The sequence below is a fragment of the Bos indicus genome, chromosome 17 (assembly GCF_029378745.1).
Source record: "Bos indicus isolate NIAB-ARS_2022 breed Sahiwal x Tharparkar chromosome 17, NIAB-ARS_B.indTharparkar_mat_pri_1.0, whole genome shotgun sequence".
NCBI classification, from domain to species: Eukaryota; Metazoa; Chordata; class Mammalia; order Artiodactyla; family Bovidae; genus Bos; species Bos indicus.
This window is the reverse complement of record NC_091776.1, coordinates 11,994,083-12,016,181: the sequence shown is the minus strand read 5'-3', so window position 1 is coordinate 12,016,181 and position 22,099 is coordinate 11,994,083. Positions and strand designations below refer to the sequence as shown.

Below are 22,099 nucleotides of genomic sequence, written 5' to 3'. Positions count from 1 at the left end.
CCTGACCCAGGGATCGAACCTGATCTCCTGCATTGAGGATGGATTCTTTACTGTCTGAGCCACCAGGGAAGCCCTATAAAATATATACTATAATAATATATAAAAATACACCTCCCTTTATCCAGAAGGGAGACTTAGGCCTAGAAGAACAGGAAAATGACCAAATACAAGGGTACAAACGGAAAGTCCGAGGCCATTACTAAGAGAGAGGAACAATCTCTCCAGTAATTTTAGTCATCCCGTCTCTGGGAGGACTTCAGAAGCTGTATCTGGAGCTCACGGACTTTTTGGCCTTTATTTGTATGTTGGCAGGTGGAATACAGACTGCAGAAAAATCATTTTTGGGTTGGCCAAGAAAGTTTGTTCAGTTTTTTCCGTTACATTATATGGAAAAACCCAAATGACTATTTTGGCCAACCCAATACACAGGGCTTACTCTGGGTCAGGCAGACGATATTCTGCGTGTGCCAACATCAGCTTATTCACTCTTCATATCCATCACTTCATGGGAAATAGATGGGGAAACAGTGGAAACAGTGTCAGACTTTATTTTTGGGGGCTCCAAAGTCACTGCAGATGGTGATTGCAGCCATGAAATTAAAAGACGCTTACTCCTTGGAAGGAAAGTTATTACCAACCCAGATAGCATACTCAAAAGCAGAGACATGACTTTGCCAACAAAGGTCCGTCTAGTCAAGGCTATGGTTTTTCCAGTGGTCATGTATGGATGTGAGAGTTGGACTGTGAAGAAAGCTGAGTGCCGAAGAATTGATGCTTTTGAACTGTGGTGTTGGAGAAGACTCTTGAGAGTCTCTTGGATTGCAAGGAGATCCAACCAGTCCAATCTAAAGGAGATCGGTCCTGGGTGTTCTTTGGAAGGAATGATGCTAAAGCTGAAACTCCAGTACTTTGGCCACCTCATGTGAAGAGTTGACTCATTGGAAAAGACTGATGCTGGAAGGGATTGGAGGCAGGAGGAGAAGGGGACAACAGAGGATGAGATGGCTGGATGGCATCACCGACTCGACGGACATGAGTTTGAGTGAACTCTGGGAGTTGGTGATGGACAGGGAGGCCTGGTGTGCTGCAATTCATGGGGTCGCAAAGAGTTGGACACGACTGGGTGACTGAACTGAACTGAACTGAATATCTATAATGTGAGTAAGGCTACTGTTATTATCTCCACTTTTCAGATGAGAAAACAGAGGCCACAGATGAGTAAAAATCTTCCCAAGGCTATGCACAGCGAGCAACAGGGTATAGTTGGGATGTGAACACAGGCAGACTGGTCCCCAGCTCTGTGTCCTCCACCAAGCTACATGCCTAAAATGGTGATCTGGAAGAGCACCCAGGAACCGGGAAGAAAGAGATGTTTGATGATGTTAACACAGAATAATGGAAGGTGAAAAACCCAAGGAAAAGAGTATTTACAAAAGAAAGGTCTGCAAAGAAAAGAGAGATTCCTTTTGACAGAGGAGCTTAGAGAACCAGCCTTTACTCACTTTGAATAAAAGTTGGTCGATGACCATTTCCCAGCCCAATCAGAAAAGGAAAGACTGTATTTTAGCCTTCAATCACCTGGGCTGTAATCCTACCCCTTTGCTGAAAGTTTTATGTAAATAAAGATGCAAGAAAAGACCCAAATGAGCAGCTGGTGTTATTTCTGTTTTGAAACGGGTATGTTCTGATTGGAAAAGATGTTTAATGAATGGCCTGAGCCGGCTCACCAGATGCTGACAATGAAACATTTAACTCTACCAATAGAAGGTTTCAGCCTCGGAAGATTAGGTACACCCTCACCTGTCTGACAGCATTGTAGGAGTAATTAGCAGACAGGGAATTCAAGAATGTATTAAAGAGCTGAAGCCGTGGAGGCTTCATTCAGATGCCGGCGATAGCTTCCAGGAGGGGTCACCATATTCATGGAGACAGGTGGGAAGAAGTGGTGGGAGCTTACTTTTTTCCCTTTCTGGGCTGTGAAGGAAGAGCCATTTGTCTTCTAAAGAGAAAAATGTGCCTAATATTCACAATCACAGGATGTGAAACCTCAAAAATAGAATGAGAATTTCACAGGACAAAAATAACATAGGGTCCTCGGAAGAGATGTAACATGGTCACCAACATAGAACTGGCCCCATCTGATTGGCTCTGGGAAGCTATGCCTAGTTTTACAGATTTTTTAATATATGTTTTTATATAATGAAGAAAAACACTTGGAACATTTTAAGTGTGAGCCAATGAGAAGGCAATGGCACCCCACTCCAGTACTCTTGCCTGGCAAATCCCATGGACGGAGGAGCCTGGTGGGCTGCAGTCCATGGTCACTGAGGGTCGGCCATGACTGAGCGACTTCACTTTCACTTTTCACTTTCATGCATTGGAGAAGGAAAGGGCAACCCACTCCAGTGTTCTTGCCTGAAGAATCCCAGGGACGGGGGAGCCTGGTGGGCTGCCGTCTATGGGGTCGCACAGAGTCAGACACGACTGAAGCGACTTAGCAGCAGCAGCAATGAGAGGTTGATGTATATGACAGGCACCTTCCCATTCTGCCACAGCTTCCAACACCCTAAATTTAGTTTTCCCTAAGATCTCGCATTGATAATCTTTTTAATGGACAGAGGAACTTCCAGAAGGCATCCAAATCGTAGTTAAGCAGTAAATGTGAGCAAACAGCGACCCAAATGCACCCACACTTTTTGTTTTGTCAACATGGCTATTAATCACCCTCTGCTGGTAATTTCCTTTTTGACGGTACCATGTTTATGATAAACATAGGCCTCAGAAGAGACGTCTTCTGACACAAAAGAACAAGGCAGTTCTGATTGGGATGAGAAATCAGAGTTATTTACCTGCTGACTCACATTTCTGTAGTTAAACTTGGCTAGAAAATTTTTTGCTAACCTAAACCTTCTTCTGCCCTTCATCTGTTTCAATGATTGGGGAGCCAAGACGTCATTCACAAGACTTTTAGGCAGAGGAAGAAAACCCTGGAAACCATTTCTGGAAATAATGTTTTTTTTAATCCCCTCAGTTTTCTTTAAACTTTGAATGCTCAACTTAGATATCTAATCACAGCACAAAGAATTGTGGTTTTCACAGATCAGCATAAACACATGGTCAGTTTTATTAGCAAATGAACAGGTGAAATCCTTTCTGGAACACAGTGGAGCATACCTGTGCACAAATAGAGGAAGTGGTCAAAGGCAGTGGTTTTCAGTGCCAGCTGCTCATTAGAATCTCCCAGGTAGCTGTAAAACCTGTGATACCCGGGTCTATCCTGAGAGATTCGGAGGAAATAGGTCTGGGGAGGGTCCGGGCAGTTTTGCAATGATCCCAGGTGATTCCCTGGTGGCTCAGATGGTTCAGAATCTGCCTATAAGAGACCCAGGTTTGATCCTTGGGTCAGGAAAACCTCATGGAGGAGGGAATGGTAACCCACTCCGGTGTTCTCGCCTGGAGAATCCCACAGAGGAGCCTAGCGGGCTACAGTCCATGGAGTTGCAAAGAGTCGGACACGACTGAGCAACCAACAGGTGATTCTGATGTGAGTCAGGCTGAGAAGCCAGGTCTGGTAATAAGGGAGAGCCAGAGGATTCTAGGGGTGTCTGGAGACAGACTGGTGGTCGCTGTGTGCTGGCTTTGCCATTTTCTTCACTGTGTAAACTGAAGTGAGTTGCTTGACCTCTCTGAGGCTTGGTTTTCTACCTTGGGCAATGGGATCAACAATAACTACTGTGCAGGGCTTTTGTGAAGATCCAATGAGATAATAAGGCAATTCATGTGCCTGATTCAGTGCCTGGTCTGCAGGGGGTGTCATATGACTTCATGCCTACTTTCTGATTTAATGGTGACCTCAACCTTATGAAATGCAAGGAAGATAGAGGCTAGCCAGTTTGGACGTCTATATGTCTGGTTGATTTTGAATTACATATCATTTTACTCTCCAAGTAATTTCATAGCCTCCCTAACCTCTGGAGTACCTCAGGGGCCAGTGCTCAGAGCCCTTTTCTGCTCTATCTACCCTTTCTGTAGTGATCTCATTCAGCCTGCTGGCTTACTTTAAGCTGAACACTCCAGCCTGGACCAGAATTCTAGGCTCACAAAGACGGCTCTCCTTTGGATGTTGAAAAGACATCTCAAACTTAGCACGTTCAAGATGGAACTCTTGATCTGCCCCACATCCCTCTTCCATGGGTAAAATCTGTATCTCATCCAGTCTGCTGCTGCTAAGTCGCTTCAGTTGTGTCCGACTCTGTGTGACCCCATAGAAGGCAGCCCACCAGGCTCCCCCGTCCCTGGGATTCTCCAGGCAAGAGTACTGGAGTGGGGTGCCATTGCCTTCTCCACTTATCCAGTCTAGTAAATGGCAATTCCACCCTTCTAGTCCCCTCGAGGCCAAATCCCTCGGAATCATCTTTAATTTCCTTCTCTTACATACACATCCAATTCGTCAGCAGATTCCAGTCGTTTGGCATTCAAAATACCACCAGAGCTTTTCAACACTCCTCCACTATTACCTTTAATCACTCCACCCTGAGCCTTCATCTGGATGAAAGGCTCTTGACTGGCTTTCCTGTTTCTTGCTGGTGCACCCTGGCCCCCGGCCAAGCCCAGTCCTTATTTAACACAGCAGCCAAAGTGGGAGCTGCATCGTGTCACTCAAACCTCTCAAGGATCCCCTTTGCCTTCTGTGTAGAAGGCAGTTTTCACGACAGGTCGAGGAGGTCTCACACATATCACCCATCCTCCCTTTCAGCATCCTCCCCTTTCTTCTCACACTTTCCACCCCCCGAACTCCGGCCTCTTCATCCTCTGCCTCCCACTTGCTGAGCCCCTTGTGGCTTCAGGTCCTTGCCCTCACCATTCCCTCTGGTTGGAGCCTCCTTCCTCTACACATCGTGTGGCTTGCTCCCCCTTTCCTACAGGTCTTTGACCCAAAGCCCCCTGTAAGTCTAACATGTCCCCGCCTCCATCTCGCCCTTATTCTCCTTTCTGGTTTTATTTCTCCACACACCTCCCATCATGTGATGCACCATATGTCTGAGTGTTTGCTTGCTCAGCTCCGCTAGAAAGGAAGATGGATAAGGGGGAGTACGTCTTCGTATTTCGTTCACTGCTGTGGACAGAATAGGGCCCAGAATGGTGCCTGCTGCAAACCAGGTATGAAATAAACACTTGTTGAATGAATGCATGCATTGAGCAAGTGATATTTTAAAAGCTTCTTTTCACTGGCATTATTTATTCCTGCACACCCCTGCACTTGCTGTCAGCTGCAGAGGAGTTGGTTTTTATTATTATTGAAAAAGCTTCTTCTAGCAGTACTAGAGTACAGTAACGGTAGCATGAAGAGCAGGGTTCTAGTATGGAGATCAAACCTGGGAAACGTCACTGCTCCAAAACCATGGGTGTGCTCAGCTTCAGGACAGGTGACTTTCCAAATGAACTGGCTTCCTGGGGCCCAGGAATCTTTTATGTACGATTTTACATCTCTTCCTGCCTCCAGGGTAATCTGTCAAAAACCTACAGCATCCCCCACGGCTTTAACAAATGGGCAGCTGACTCTACTATCTGGCTGGCGTTTTTTGCATGGGCTGCAGATGGGGACAAGGAGTAAGTGGGTGTCACCTCGTTCTGTAGCCTTGGAGTCCTTTATTATTTACTGTAAAGAAGCAAGGAGCCGGCTGTCATCAAATCCACGCAAACTGGTTTATAGTGTCTGGTTCAATTAAGGGGGTTTCTGGGAAGAGACACGACCAAATAAATAATGGGAGAGAGGCAATTCTGAAACAATCATTGTTATTCATCAATCTCTGTTTGCAAGTGGAGATGGGGAGAGAGAAACTTCAAGTGAAGGTGCTCTCCTGGGTGTGATGCTCCACTTCAAACGCGCAAACAACTGTTGTTCTGTGATGCACATTTTAGTTCTGCTAGAGGCAACCTTTCTAAATATTAATAATAATAAACAATCCCCTCTGCAACTGACGGCGGGTGCAGAGATGAACAGGGAGCCCTGGAAGGGGGGCCGTGGTCGGTCCTCCTGGATGTGGCAAAGGCCCCCGCAGAAGGGACGGGCCCTGAATTCTCGTGGAGGTTTCCCGCTCGGAAGCACAGGGTGCATTGGCTTCAGGCATGGGAGTTGATTATCAATGTGTAAAACAAAACTCTAAAGAGCTCCTTCTAACTAGGACTCGGTGGTGTTTCTTTTGAAAGAAATGTGAAACTGTGGAATGAAAAGCTTCTACCAGGAACAACTGACATGAAGAGGCCCAGAGGAATAGAGATTCGGTACCCAGGTGGAGGTGCCGCTGTGCAATATGTGGGGAGTTCTGTCTCCTTGCTGTTGAGCTGTAGTAGCAACTGTGAGTTGGGCTTGGTTACAGTGAAGCTGCTGCAAGTAAGCGCTGACCTCTCTTGCTGCTCCATCCCTGAGACCGGAGAACCTGAGTGGGTGAGTTAGCTTCTCTAGAAGCTGGGATGTGATTATGGATGTACATGATATGGTGGCTCTCACACTTTTGTATAAACACTCTACTTTTTAGAATATGTTTGAAAAATCAGGCTCCGAGGTCTTATTCTTAAAAATTCTGAATCCCTCAAATAAGGCCCAGTAATCTACATTTTTTTTTTAAGGGACCAATTTGCTATATTTTTAAGTGCCACCTTTCAGGAAATGCTGATCTTATGGTGTTTCTCTGAATAACTCAATATTCTAAAGCTACACCTAAGTCTTTCAAAATCAGAGCGAATTATTGACTGTTAGAACCAGAAGGGTCCCAGAGATCATCCAGCCTAGACTTTTCACACCAGTGACCAAGGGATAAGCCTCGAGCTGAGCTTCACAGCACAGGACCTTCCTGGAGCCCTCACTGCAGCTTGGCACAGGGGCTGAGTCCAACCTGGCTTTATATCTGGCTCTGCCACTTGGGGTCACATGACCTGTGCAAGCTTTTTGTGCCCCTGGGAGCTCACTTCCCTTGTGGCGGTGACTGTGAGAGTGATGTGAGCTGGGGTGTGGAAAGGGATTTGGGGACATCCTGCGCCAAGCTGGTCAGGCGTAAGTTCCAGATTCTTCCGGCAGGTAGTAGACAGTGGCTACAGAAATTTGGAAGGTAGGTGAAAATTTTCTCCACCCCCAAAGTTTCGCCAGCAGTTCTGAATGAAAGTAAGCTCTACAGATACAGATATTTTTAACTTAGCACATATTAGCAGTAAATGTGTTCCGTGAAGTCCCAGCTCTGACCTCTCCGGGCTTCTCACCAGCACGTGGCATAAGAGGGCTCTCAACGCAGGGTTCAGTCACCCCAGTGGTCAGCCTCAGGGGCCTACACGGCCTCTGTGTGTGCTCAGGTTCTCAGTTGTGTCCGACTCTTGTGACCCCATGGACTGTACCCCACCAGACTGCCCTGTCCATGGGATTTCCCAGGCAAGAATATTGGAGTGGGTTGCCATTTCCTATTCCAGGGGATCTTCCTGACCTAGGGATCAAACCTGTATCTACTGTGGCTCCTGCATTGGATGGCAGATTCTTTACCACTGAGCCACCAGGGAAGTCCCTGGTGTACTTTCTTTCTGATAACATAGTAGCTGAATATTCCAGTGAGAATTTTCCATGAGAACAGTGGGCTCTCCTGGGCACTGAAGTCTACAGGAACCATTGGCATAAAATATTTTCAAGTAAATTACTTCTTGTAACAAGCATTTAGCCTATTAAGTACCCAATTAATCTTTGTTATTACTATTACTAATCAAAAACATGTTGAATAGAGAAATTATTTAAAAAACATACTAACAAAAGGCATAGAAACTCTGTTATGTAAACTGGATTAACAAAAACTAAATGGAGGTGATCTTACTGCAAATCAAGAAACATTCCAAGTCTTAATTCAGCTCTGGTTCCCATGTGGTATCAGAAATTTGGGTTAAGGTTCAGTGAAAAAGGCATAGCAATAGCCAAAGCTGACATGGTAAGTATTTGAGAAAGGGTGTAAAGTTTCACCAAGCAAGATGTAAAGTGGTAGTTTTCAGACCTTGCATTATGATCCATTAACGAGTTACAGAATCAATGCAATGGGTTTTAATCTAGCACTTGGCTGGAATATGGAATATATCACAGAAAGTGAGACTGAATGTTATTTGGTAAAACTTTTTAATGCAAATGTTTCCTGGATCACACTGTAAAATGTATTTCTAACTGCAGGTTGTGGTTTAAAATGTCTGGCAGTCCCTGGCACAGGAAACATGGAGAAGGAGCAGAAATGGGAGGGCATCGGGGCTTTGGTCCTGGCGAACATTGAACATAACGAACATCTGCTGTATCATTAAGAAGAATGGCACTTGAGCATCAGGTTAGGGAACCTCAGAGAGGTTTAAATGTCTTCAACTGGATATTTATGCAGAACCTGGGGACTTTCTAAAATTTTATTACAGTCTGGATACACCAGTGATTAAGTTCAGACACCATTTCAGAATCAAAAATTTAAAGTAAAGTAGGATCACAATAAACTGTGGAAAATTCTGAGAGATGGGAATGCCAGACCACCTGACCTACCTCCTGAGAAACCTATATGCAGGTCAGGAAGCAACAGTTAGAACTAGACATGGAACAACAGACTGGTTCCAAATAGGAAAAGGAGTACATCAAGGCTGTATATTGTCACCCTGCTTATTTAACTTATATGCAGAGTACATCATGAGAAACGTTGGGCTGGAAGAAGCACAAGCTGGAATCAAGATTGCTGGGAGAAATATCAATAACCTCAGATATGCAGATGATACCACCCTTATGGCAAAAAGTGAAGAGGAACTAAAAAGCCTCTTGAAGAAAGTGAAAGAGGAGAGTGAAAAAGTTGGCTTAAAGCTCAATATTCAGAAAACTAAGATCATGGCATCTGGTCCCATCACTTCATGGCAAACAGATGGGGAAACAGTGGAAACAGTGTCAGACTTTATTTTTGGGGGCTCCAAAATCACTGCAAATGATGATTGCAGCCATGAAATTAAAAGACGCTTACTCCTTGGAAGGAAAGTTATGACCAACCTAGATAGCATATTCAAAAGCAGAGACATAACTTTGCCAACAAAGATCTGTCTAGTCAAGGCTATGGTTTTTCCAGTGGTCATGTATGGATGTGAGAGTTGGACTGTGAAGAAAGCTGAGCGCCGAAGAATTGATGCATTTGAACTGTGGTGTTGGAGAAGACTCTTGAGAGTCCCTTGGACTGCAAGGAGATCCAACCAGTCCATTCTAGAGGAGATCAGCCCTGGGTGTTCTTTAGAAGGAATGATGCTAAAACTGAAACTCCAGTACTTTGGCCACCTCATGCGAAGAGTTGACTCATTGGAAAAGACTCTGATGCTGGGAGGGATTGGGGGCAGGAGGAGAAGGGGACGACAGAGGATGAGATGGCTGGATGGCATCCCCGACTCAATGGATGTGAGTTTGAGTGAACTCTGGAAGTTGGTGATGGACAGGGAGGCCTGGCGTGCTGCAATTCATGGGGTTGCAAAGAGTCAGACACAACTGAGCAACTGAACTGAATCTTCAAACCTCTGAACATAAGTGTATCACTTTGTTCAAGAATCTGCATTTTTCTCTTTGTTTATGTGGATCAGAAAACAATACAGAAGGACAGATACTCCCCCTAAATTGTCTTAAGCATGGTGGTAAAACCTGCTGGGCCTTTAATTTCAGTGGCATCTTTAAGAATCTGGCAGATGCTAGAAGAATGTATAAAGATGTGATATATATATCTATATACATACACACACACACACACACACACACACACACGCACAACAGAATATTACTCAGCCATAAGAGAGAATGAAATAATGCCATTTGTAATCTAGCAATGTAATCAGAAGTAGTTTTTAAACAATTAATTAAATGATTCAAACCCACACTGCCAGTATATACTTATAATACTCAGAACCAGTTTGGCACTTTTGGGTCTTTGAAAAACTTTTCTATCCTGTTGTCCAATGCAGTTCTGGAAGTTAGGAGACCTGGAATCTAGTCTCTGTTAATTATATGACCTGGGATACATTTCTAGATTTTTTCCTATGCTTTCACTTCTTATGAAAAATAATAATTATTGATTTGCCAACACTAAGGTTGTTTAGGTAACATGACTTAATGGTTAAAGGCTTTAAAAAAGTGCTTCCCAACTGTAGGGTAGCTTCATCAAGATAATAGTCTTTATATGCCAGATAGAATCGCAGAGAAGCCTTATGGGAAAAGAAAAACAAATGCAAACTTTCAGATTTCAGTTCCATTTCCCCTGGAGAAATGGAATGATGTTATTAAATGATGTTACTAAATGATCATTATTTAGTAAATGTTATTTATTTACTATTAAATAAATGTTATTTATTTAATAACTAAAGAGATGTTATTAAATGATCTTTTCAGCCCAAGTTGCGGGGTAATCCTTTAGCACTCTTGAAAAGCTTTCAAAGAAAATTGAAAGCAAGATCCTTCTCAGATTTTGTTTCTCCTATGAAACCCTGAGGTGGCTCAGTGGTAAAGAATTCGACTGCCAACGCAGGAGATGCAAGAGATGCAGATTCGATTCCTGGGTTGGGAAGATCCACTGGAAAAGGGAATGGCTATCCACTGCGGAATTCTTGTCTGTAGAATCCCATGGACAGAGGACGGCGGAGGGCTACAGTCCATGGGGTGCAGGGGCGGAAATGACTAAGCACCACGACCAGCGCTGTGAAGCTCTTTGCAGAGTATAAAGACATTTTTTAGCCTCTATAGGAAGATGTAACAGCCATATTTCCTTTCTTGCAATATTATAACATTATCTACATAAACGTTCCTTTAAAACACTCTCTTCCTTTTTACATATAGCAGGGAAACTGTTGTAGAATGGTGGTATTATCTGTCAAGTAGTCACTGAGCGCCTGACTCATAGGAACTTAAAACTAGAAGGAATCTCAAGGATCATCTTACCCATCTTCTCATTTTACAGATTTGGAAATTGAGGCTGACACCAGTTGAGTGATTTGTTCCAGCCTTGTGGCTCAGCTGGTAAAGAATCCACCTGCAATGCGGGAGACCTGGGTTTGATCCCTGGGTTGGGAAGATCCCCTGGAGAAGGGAAAGACTGCCAACTCCAGCATTCTGGCCTAGAGAATTCCAAGGACTGTATAGTCCATGGGGTCGCAAAGAGTCAGAACGACTGAGTGACTTTCACTCACTCACTCACACTTGATGAGAGAAATGGAATTCAGACCAGAATCAGGTTTGTATTCCTTCCACTCTCTCCGGAATCCCATGTCTCCCAAAAAGCTGTATTCCTTCTGCTTTAATGCATAGTTTCTTCTCACAGCCCAGCTGTGTGACTGACTCATAATGAAGTTCAATATGAGGAACAGCTGCCTTGATTGGTCTTTGTACACAAATGTCTAGAAATGGTAAGCCCCACAGTGGACTTTTAATACACATTGATCACGACACTGTATTTAAATTTTAAACAGCATTCCTTCAATTCAGAAAAGCTTTTGGAAATAGCAAACGACTTGGAGTCTCACAATTGAGTGCCATTTGTCAGTTGACACACTCTAGGAGTATATGCTTTCATTTTGCTATTTGAAAACATGAAAAACTAACCTAAACATACACTTAAGGATCTCAAACATCTTTAAACATCCTCTTTCTAGGAACAGTGAGAACTTTCTACATGCATTAGAACTCTAGATAAGCAAAGTGATTTGAACACTCAAGAGAAAAAGATCAATAAAGTAAAAGTTAAATACTAATTCCACAGGATCCCCCAGATTGAATTTCTGTACTGATGAGCTCTATTGACTGACTGGGCACTGAACCATTGGTAACTAGGGTGCGAGCTGTTCCCCCAACTCTGCTCTGTAAAATACCTTCTCATTATTATACAAATATCACCATCAGACTAGAAAATAATTTGGGAGAGTTCATGGCTTTTGGAGCAACCCACAGCAAGTGAGGCTCTCTTGACAAAATATAATTACCTCCAACCCTGAGCTGCAACTATAGGAGAGCAGTAAACAAGCCCCGTAGAATTGTCTTAGATGAAGCACACTGAAAGCTCTGCACTTCCTCCAGGCCTCCTCTTTCTTCCTGAACGAACTCCAGGGAATGGCATCATGTCAGGCTTTCCAGATGGATTATGTGGAGCCATAGCTCAATGTCATTTTCAATAGGAAGCCTCATAATTAAAGGTCAAATAGTCACTTCATCTGCAATCAATCAATAGAAAAAGTACTAATACGAAGAACTAATCAATCAATGGCAGAGGCACTAATAAAAGCAATGAATCAAATTCAGCATGTGTGTAGATGCAAGTACATCGAAGAGATGGAGACAGGGCAAAAGCAAGAAGAATAAAATAAACTGCAAGCATATGTACAAGAGAATACTCAGCAGGCTGCCAAAACCAGAGTTTCCATCTTTGGTTCATTAGTTACCTGGGTATTACTTGGCCTGCAATAATTTATTCTTAAATACAAATACTGGATATACTAATAATGTTATTTCATAGCACTTTCCTAATGTATTCTATTTGAGATATTATGTGTATGTGTGTGTATGCACATGTGTGTGTGTGTAAAATCACAAGAAGAAATATTTTGACAGTGATCACAAAAGGGACAAATATATTTCCTACACGCCAAATAGATATATTTTAATCTGCTATCTTTCATCTTGGTGAGAAATAAGAGAAAGTATCACTCTGAGTGATAGATCCTACCTGAAATGTGCCCCCTGCTTTCTGAAACATGAATTCTTCACACTTATTGTGATGCTTTATCATTGCCATGCAGATGAGAAGTCCATTAGGATAATTATCGGCTGTAGCTTGGGTGACTGCCATGCATCTCCTCTGTACCAGAGACATCAGGTCACCAGTAGAGGGAAATATGCTTTGGACCTTGTGAAACTGATTCACTAAATTTATAGGGCTCAACAAGGCCATTCAAGCAATAGAACCCAAACATCCCTTGCTGCGTGTAGAAATAAGGGCGCTCTGTGGCTTCTTACTGAGATAAGAAAGCAGCAAAGAGGTCTTCTTTATAAATGCGGCCTAGGAAACTGCAGGCAGAGAGCCAGGTGTGATCAAGGTGTAATAGAATATCCTAGCTGCAAGTAAAATTCCCTAATCCAGGAGCTATGGGAATGAAGGCCTGGGGATGTTTCAATGGAAGAGTCAGGATGAGTCTTTAGGACTTGCAATTCCAAGAGAGAGTAGGTCTACCATCTTATGGGAATAACTAAGGATTTACACAACCATGGTTACTTAGTTATCATACTAGAATATTATTGCAGGATCCAAGTATCTATTTCATGGGAGAATATTGCAAAACCAAAAGTCCAAGTTAACCCCAATGTTTTCAGTAAAATAGCTACTTTTGATTGGTGTTCATCTAATTTTTCAGATGACTGAAAATCAGGACACATCAAGAACAGAACGATATGGCTTTGAGGTTAAAAAATGAAAAAAAAAAAACAGCATGAATATTTTGCTTACAGAGAAGAATATTGATCAGGTTGCAGTATGCTTCTTGGGTAGAGCTTTGCTCATCATGGCCAGCTCCAGCACAGGAGACAAATATGGAGAAAAAAATAAACATGGGCTTTCCTGGTGGTCCAGGGTTAAGAATCTGCCTGCCAGTGTAGGGGACAGGGGTTCAATCCATGGTCTGGAAACTAAGATCCCACACGCTGTGGGGCAACTAAGCCTGTGCACCTAACTCTTGAGCCAATGTTCTAGAGCCTGCGAGCCACAACTACTGAAGCCCACAGGCCCTAGAACCCAAGCTCCACCACAAGAGAAGCCGCCTCAGTGAGAAACCCACACACAGCCACTACAGGAGCCCCCGCTAGCTGTGACTAGAGAAAACCCACGCGCAGCAACGAAGACCCAGCACAGCCAAAAATAAATACAAATCAATTTTAAAAACCCACGATCCATCTAGGTTTTCCTGACAGAAGCAAATCCTAAGGGCGGGGCAGGTTTCAGAGGCAGAGATGCGGAAGCATACTGGACGCAACCAGGGCTCAGCACCTGCTCTAACCACACAGGTTCCTTTGGTCCCTGACTCATGACTGCTGAGGGGTCTGGAGGCACCCAGTCTTTGGCCTCCCTATCTTTATAGAAGCCCCTTCCTTTTCAGGAGACCTGGAGCACTGGCGTCACATTATAACAGCGACATGGGGGGAAAAGTGCAGGTGGATTCTTTCTGAGGTCAACAATTAAACCATATCTGTTATATGAACATCAACAGGACCCAGGGCAGAGGACTGAAACCCTGGAAACAGTAACACATTCATGAGCAAGACAGTTAACAATAACTAATCATAGCTGCTGCGCTCAGGGTGTGTGTCACGTGCCAGGCAGCACACCAAGCTCTCTCGGTGTGGCTCCACCCACAGCAACTCTGGCTCCACCCACAGCAACCCACACACAGCACCATCACGGAACACGTTTTCTCACGGACTGACTTGTATTATGGACAAGTCCTGTGTTGGATACTCAACGAGTTTTACCTTCAGTCTTTACAACACCCTTACAATGTAGAAAAAAGCCTTACAAAGTGAGAAAGCTAAGGTTCAGGGAGCTTAAGTGTTTTGTCCAGGTTCACAAAATCTGGAACCAGAAAGTAGCTTCCAAAGCTCTCGCAGCTTCCTTTTGGCAACGATTCTAAGGAAAACCTAATAGACACATTGCACTGAAGGGACGGTACACATATAATTGATTCAAATAAGCTGAAGTCCTAGATAGCAATTGCTTAAGAGTATGTCCAATTTCTAAATCATTTCCCCAACTTTGCAAGACTGAAAATAATTCTATCAGACAGAAATGTCTGGGGCTAGTAAAACCATTATGAAATGTCTTTGTTTTCTAGTTTACAGACTGAACTTTAATATAAACAGACTTTGAGAAATGTTAAGTCAGTTATACACCAAAAGGTAAAGGAAGTTTTAATACGAGTTTAACCACAATGTGCCTACTACCCCAAGGAGTGTGTGAATGATGTTTCCATAAAGTTTCTCATTCCTTAATGCTCTTTAATGACTAAAAGCATGGATTCCAGATAACTAGATAGGTTATCGGGATAATGCCTTTAAACTGGGTAAAGGGAAGGAAGGAATAGCACTTTTCTTGATCTATTTTTATCCATTAAATATATACTTATTTCACTTTGACTTCCCTGGTGGCTCAGACGGTAAAGCGTCTGTCTATAATGTGGAAGACCTGGGTTGGATCCCTGGGTCAGGGAAGTTCCCTGGAGGAGGAAATGGCAACCCATTCCAGTACTCTTGCCAAGAAAATCCCATGGACAGAGGAGCCTGGTGTCCATGGGGTTGCAAAGAGTCGGACACGACTGAGCGACTTCACTCATTTATTTCACTTTAGGTACTAATGAGACAGAGTTCACGATAACTAAATATATTGTTGCTTCTTTATAGACATAACGTTCTGAAACAAACTTCAGACCAATGTCAGTTATTTTCACCCTGCTCCAAGCTTCCAGAAAATATGTTAACATCTTCCGGGGTCACTCTAGGGCCTTCCAAAGCTAAGTTTGTGCTCACTGCACCCTGACAACTACCCCACTCCCCAACTTTTAACATGAACATTCGACCCTGAAAACCTTCTATGAGAATGGAAAACATGATTACAAGTAAAGCTAAACTCTACACTATTACATTTAGGCTCACAAAAATGAGTTTAATTCATGACGGTATTTCATAGTCATGACTGATCCCCACTTTGCTACCGTTCTTTAGGTGACAAAGTAGACAATACCCGCATCCCATTTAATTTGAAAAGTTGTTTGAATTTCAAAATCATAAGATGCAATTATCTGAAGGTAACATTAAGCTGGTGTTTCAGTCTGTGGATTACTTACCCAACGTGAGGGATTTGTGTGTAGAACAGAACATGACAGCTACAGTGTCTGCTGGTGTGAAACCCGAATTATTCCTGAGGGCAAAAAAAAAAGCTTTACAAATACTGTTATAAAAAAGCCTATTCAACACATCCTCAATCAAATGTAGTACCTATCTTCATGCAAACATCCTTTTGATCAATCCTGGAGACAGCAGTAATTCTATACCCAAACGCGCAGAAATATCCAAATTTCTTTTTAGAGAGTAATTTCTAGTTTATGCATGAAAAAGAGACAGTCTTAAAAATGTGGTGGGTGGTGGGGGAGGTCTCCTAAGATCATATGCATCATCAATCTGTGGCACAGGACTTTATAAAAATCCTGCAGCAAGAAACTCCATTAGTGCACTCACTGGGCTGTCACTTGATTTTAATGCAGTGGCTTGAAAGAGTTAATGTGTCTCCAAAAAGGCTTCCCTCAAGGAGCAACGCATCCTTTAGGCAGCACACCTTGTCCAGGTTCGATGCACGATACTGGATGCTTGGGGCTAGTGCACTGGGACAACCCAGAGGGATGGTATGGGGAGGGAGGAGGGAGGAGGGTTCAGGAAGGGGAACACATGTATACCTGTGGCAGATTCATTTTGATATTTGGCAAAACTAATACAATTATGTAAAGTTTAAAAATAAAATAAAATTAAAAAAAATAAATAAAAAAAGAGAGAACTACATGGTGTGAACAAAGATTTAACATCATATGTTTCAGTAAAAATAACAAATTACCAATTTTTAGCAATCATCATGTACCAAGTATTCCTTTAAGACCTTTGCATGTAAAGACAAAAATCCTATCAGGTAGCCAGTATGATATTCCTATTGACAGATGAGAAAACTGAGGCACACAGAAATTATGTAAGCCACCCAGGACCTCAGAGCTAGGGAGTGGGTGACAGTCAGGATTTAAACCACGTCCAGCTCCTGTGTCTATTCTTAACTGCTAAATAATATGTTAGAAGGCTTCCCTGGTGGCTCAGACGGTAAAGGATCTGCCTGCAATGCAGGATACCTGGGTTTGATCCCTAGGTTGGGAGGATCCCCTGGAGAAGGGAATGGAACCTGCTCCAGTGTTCTTACCTGAAGAATCCCATGGACAGAGGAACCTGGCGAGCTACAGTCCATGGGGTCACAAAGAGTCGGACATGACTGACTGACTTTCCCGCAAGAATACTGGAGTGGGTTGCCATTTCCTTCTCCAGGGGATCTTCCTGACCCAGGGATCGAACCTGCATCTCCTACATTGGCCGGCGAATTCTTTACCACTGAGCCACCTGGGAAGCCCTTGACTTTCACTTCACTTCACTAATGCTAAAGATAAAAAAATCTTGCTTAGTCAAAATCCCATTAAATGTTAGAGCTAAAATTTTTGTCGTGTAATCTTTTTTTTTCTTTTGAACTTTTAATTTTGTGTAGGAGTACAGCCAGTTAACAACGTTGTGATAGTTTCAGTCAAACAGTGAAGGGACTCAGCCATACATATGCATGTATCCATTCTCCCTCTAACAGATCATCAAAACTGCACAATCATTTGTGCCTGTGTTGGGAGTGGGACATTCAAATACTAGAATTCAATAAAGAAATAATATGGAACTTTTAAAAATCCATTGAATGTTATGGGGATCGGTACTAGTGAATATCATATTGAAATTTCCTATTTTAGATCACAAAGATTTAGAGAACCAAAAAGGTTAGAAATGCAATTATTATTATTGCATCTTTGATATGTTAGAAACTATTCCTTCCTTCAGAATCAGTGTTTGAAGACATAGTGAGTCTATATGAGTCTATTCATTCCCCACCCTGAACTCAGACAAGAGAGTGAGCAAAAGGAACAATGTTTTAAAGCCTGACTTTGTACAGTTGCAGATACAACAATCTATCCAACTGTCAATGATCTCAAAAGAAAGTGACTCCACCATTTCCCCTAGTAACCTTATCCTTTAAAAAAATTTTATTTTTATTTGTTTTTGGCTGTGCTGGGTCTTTGTTGCTGTGCAGGCTTTCTCTAGTTATGGCAAGCTGGGGCTACCCTCTGGTCGAGGTGCATAGACTTCTCACTGTGGTGGCCTCCCTCGTTGCGGAGCATGGGTTCTGGGTGTTTGGGCTTCAGCAGTTGCAGCACGTGAGTTCAGCAGTTGCGGCTCTCTGGCTCTAGCGCACAGGCTCAACAGTTGTGGTGCATGAGCTTAATTGCTCTGAGGTATGTGGCAATCTTCCCACATGAGGTGTGTGGGATCTTCCTGCATGTCTCCTGCATTGGCAGGCAGAATCTTTACCACTGAGACCCTAGGGAAGCCCCAAAGTGAATCTTATAAATAATTTTCACTGGGAGAAAAGACTTCCCTCGAAAGATCCCTCATCCTGCTTCTTCGTTACATTCTCACTGGAGGGGAAAAGGACCCTCTCTTTTACCACCTCCTTCTCTCTGCATAATGGTTCCTATATACAGTGGAATATTAGTCATAAAAAGGAATGAAACTGGGTCATTTGTAGAGATGTGGATGGACCTAGAGATAGTCATACAAAGTGAAGTGAGTCAGAAAAACAAACATCGTACATGAATCCCTATGTGTGGAATCTAGAAAAACAGTACAGATGAACCTATTTCCAGGGCAGGAATACAGATGCAGACACAGAGAATGGATGTGTGGACACAGGGCTGCGGGGGGAGGGGGGGTGGTGGGACGAACGGGGAGAACAGGATTGACATATATACACTACCACGTATAAAGCAGATAGCTAGTGGGAAGCTGCTGTGTGGCACAAGGGGCTCAGGGCTTGGACGGGAGGGCATGGAGGGAAGCTCAAGACAGAGGGGATACATGTGTACTTCTGGCTGGTTCATGTTGCTGCTGCCGCTAAGTCGCTTCAGTCGTGTCCGACTCTGTGCGACCCCATAGACGGCAGCCCACCAGGTTCCCTTGTCCCTGGGATTCTCCAGGCAAGAACACTGGAGTGGGTTGCCATTTCCTTCTCCAATGCATGAAAGTGAAAAGTGAAAGTGAAGTCGATCTGCTCCATCCATGGGATTTTCCAGGCAAGAGTCCTGGAGTGGGTTGCCATTGCCTTCTCCTGATTCACGGTGAAGAATAGCAAAAACTAACACAATATCCTAAAGCAATTATAAGCCAGTGAAAAAAAAAAAGAATATTTAAATTGCCTTTTAGTCTCATCTCCTTTGAAAAGGAATGTAAGCTCATGCTTTCTAACTAGTCTTACTTGCAACTTTTTTGCCTTTTTAATAACATCTTTCTGAACGGAATTTTTGGTGTCTCTCAGGTGAGAGAAAAGGAGGGAAGGAGAAAGAGAAAGAGAGGGAAAGTGAGAGGCAGAGGGTTAGGGTTTAAGTTTACTGAATTCATAGTAGTGCGAGGGGCTGTGCTTTCAAGAAATCTGATGAAGAGAAGAAAAGGGACATGGAGACGAGTGTGATTATATAGAAATAATGGATGAAACCATGTCCTCAAAGGAGCCTGAGAGGAGGAGCCTGAGATTAGCCTGAGAGCGTCCTACGGTCTGAGAGTCTGTGAGCCGGAAGAACGAGGCAAGGTGAGTGAAAAACACAAGAAATTTTTCCGGTAGAGAATAAGAAAGTGGAGGTAATTCATGTCAGGGATTTTACTCTCTTTGTAAAGTGTAAGGTGCTTCATTCGTCCTCAGAGAGGTAACCCTATGACCTGGAAATAAGAGAAACTTGACATAAGCAGATGGAGGAACATGATCTAGTCAATTCCCAATGGACAAAAAACGTCTCCAGGGACGAATGCCCAGCTGTGCCGGTGGAACACGTGGGCGGGACGTGCCCAGCCGGCCTGCCCTGGGGCTGTCCCCAGCCACGCTCCGGTGAGGGTAACACTAAGACCTTTGAGGCATTTGGCTGACCTTGTTTGTTACCCATTCTCACTGTTTCTGGATTTATGTGATTTGGTTTTCTATCCAACCGGCAATACGGTTCTTTGGTGAACGCTATTCTGCTTGATATTTGTTCTTTTCCAGATTATAGTATATTTCTGATGTGTCTAAATCTCTCTGGCCAAGAAAGCTCTGATTTAATCTGGTGCTGGCTGTGCTGTCTGCCATGCTGGAGCAGAATTTCCAATGTGGCTAAGGAGAATGTCTCTAAGATATGCTTACTTGTCCTCTGCGTTTAGGTAGGGAGATCCAAGGTAAGCCCACACGAGGTGGTGTCTGGCCCTGATGTGGGCTGAACACTGCCCTAGGTTTCTACTGACACAAAGCCCTTCAGTGCGGAGGGAGAGTCAGGATATAAAAATGGAATGTTTGGGGTTAAAACAATATTCCACCTAAATAGGGCTGACATACTCTATCTCTGATTATAATCAACCCTGAATATTCATTGGAAGGACTGGGATGCTAAAGTTGAAGCTCCCAGACTTTAGCCCCCTGATGCGAAAAGACCCTGATGCTAGGAAAGACGGAAGGCAAAGAGAAGAGGGAGGCAGAGGATGAGATGGTTAGATAGCATCACCGACCCAATGGACAGGAACTTGAGCAAACTCCAGGAGATAGTGGAGGACTGGGAGGCCTGGTGTGCTGCAGTCTGTGGGGTCACAAAGAGCTGGACACGACTTAGTGACTGAACAACAACAACATACTCTCTCTCTACAGTAACAGATTGTTCTATATCGTGGATCTTGGGGAAGCCAGTGGAGCACGTACTCACTTAACGGTCCATCCGAGATGGGGGGTGGGGAGGGGGAGGATGGTGAGTAACCACAGCAGCAAATTTAAAAAAATTCTATCACACATATACGTATTTACTTGAACTACAGTCGATTTGCAGTAAATATTTATTGAGCACTTTAAGCACTTTGCATCCAGTGTTTCTTTCTTCACAGAACAGCCTTATGCAGTAACAGTATTCCTGTCTTTGCTTTTTCCAAAAAGGGATCTTAAAGCAGAGTTAGTTGCATCAAGTCACATAGATAAGGAGGCTGTCCCAGACTGTGAAGACAAGTTTACTTTCTGAGAAGAATATTATAAAAAACCAAAACCACCACACAATTTAGTGGATGAGAGCAGCTAAGTAGGCTTCCTTCACCCATGCTCTGGGGTTAAATAGCAGAAAGTCAAGATAACACAAAATAACAGTGTCCTGTACATTATACTAAGTAGTAACGACTGTAATTATTTTCAGTGATCATCATCTCTATTGTGCCTGCTCACATTCTTGAAAAGGAACGGCATTACTATTTATTTTCCGATTCTACCTTATCTCTTTTTAATATTGATTTCCTTTTTATCTCGTTCTTATAATTCTTTTGATTACTTTGGCTTCCCTCGAGATGTTTATTTCCTTTGCCTCCCAACTGGTCTTTTTATTCTCTCACAAAGCTTTCAATCAGTGTTTTCCCCGTAATATTTATTTTGCCTGCCTTTGCAGTACCCACAAAGGAAAACATGTCAGAAGGTTTTACTAGCAGAATTACAGAATGTGGAGCAGAAAGGGTCCTCTGAGATAGTCCCATCTGAGCCCACTGTTTTTACAGGGGGAAGGTTCCATGCGAAAACTTTCCTTTGTTAACCTCTGTACCAGTGTTTTGTCTTCACCGGTTTTAGGAGACCTCGTCTGTCCCCAGCTCTGTGGCACTAAACAAGTTAAGCAGAACTCTGGCTTAAGCGCCCCATCTCTGAATAGTAAGGAGACTTCCCATTAATGTGAAACAGATCGCCAGTCCAGGTTCGATGCATGAGGCAGGGCACTCAGGGCTGGTGCACTGGGATGACCCAGAGGGATGCGATGGGGAGGGAGGTGGGAGGGGGTTCAGGATGGGGAACACGTGTACACCCATGGCTGATTCATGTCAATGTATGGCAAAACCCACCACAATATTGTAAAGTAATTAGCCTCCAGTTAAAATAAATTAATTAAAAAAATAAATAAAACACAAAAACTGAAAAAAAAATAAGGTTCATCTTCCCTTCCTCCCTGCCTGCCTCTCCCCTTCTCCTACTCTTCAGGCGACCCCCCTTCCCTCCCTGGGTTGTGGCCTGAGGCTGAATGAGACATCTCATAGAAAATGTACTGATAAGGACCAAAGCACCCAGTACAAACATTTAAATGTTTGTTTTCTCCCTTTTCCTTTCTTTATGGTTTCTTCTGTCACTCTAGAGACATTCTTTGCTTCCATTACTCTAGTTGTCAA

At 43.3% G+C, this 22,099-nt stretch overlaps 1 protein-coding gene and 1 long non-coding RNA gene across 5 annotated transcripts in view; one reads left to right on the top strand and one right to left on the bottom strand.

The window, feature by feature from the left end:
* Positions 1-22,099, bottom strand: part of SLC10A7 (solute carrier family 10 member 7) — a 323,368-nt gene that overhangs the window by 17,654 nt on the left and 283,615 nt on the right. For all 4 annotated transcript variants that reach the window (XM_070769031.1, XM_070769030.1, XM_070769029.1 and 1 more), the window contains one exon: positions 15,898-15,971. In XM_070769031.1, the coding sequence (XP_070625132.1) occupies positions 15,898-15,971 (74 nt within the window). The remainder of the gene's footprint in view (positions 1-15,897; positions 15,972-22,099) is intronic.
* The window catches only part of LOC139176686 (uncharacterized), a 69,084-nt gene that overhangs the window by 31,178 nt on the left and 15,807 nt on the right, over positions 1-22,099 (top strand). The window lies entirely within an intron of this gene.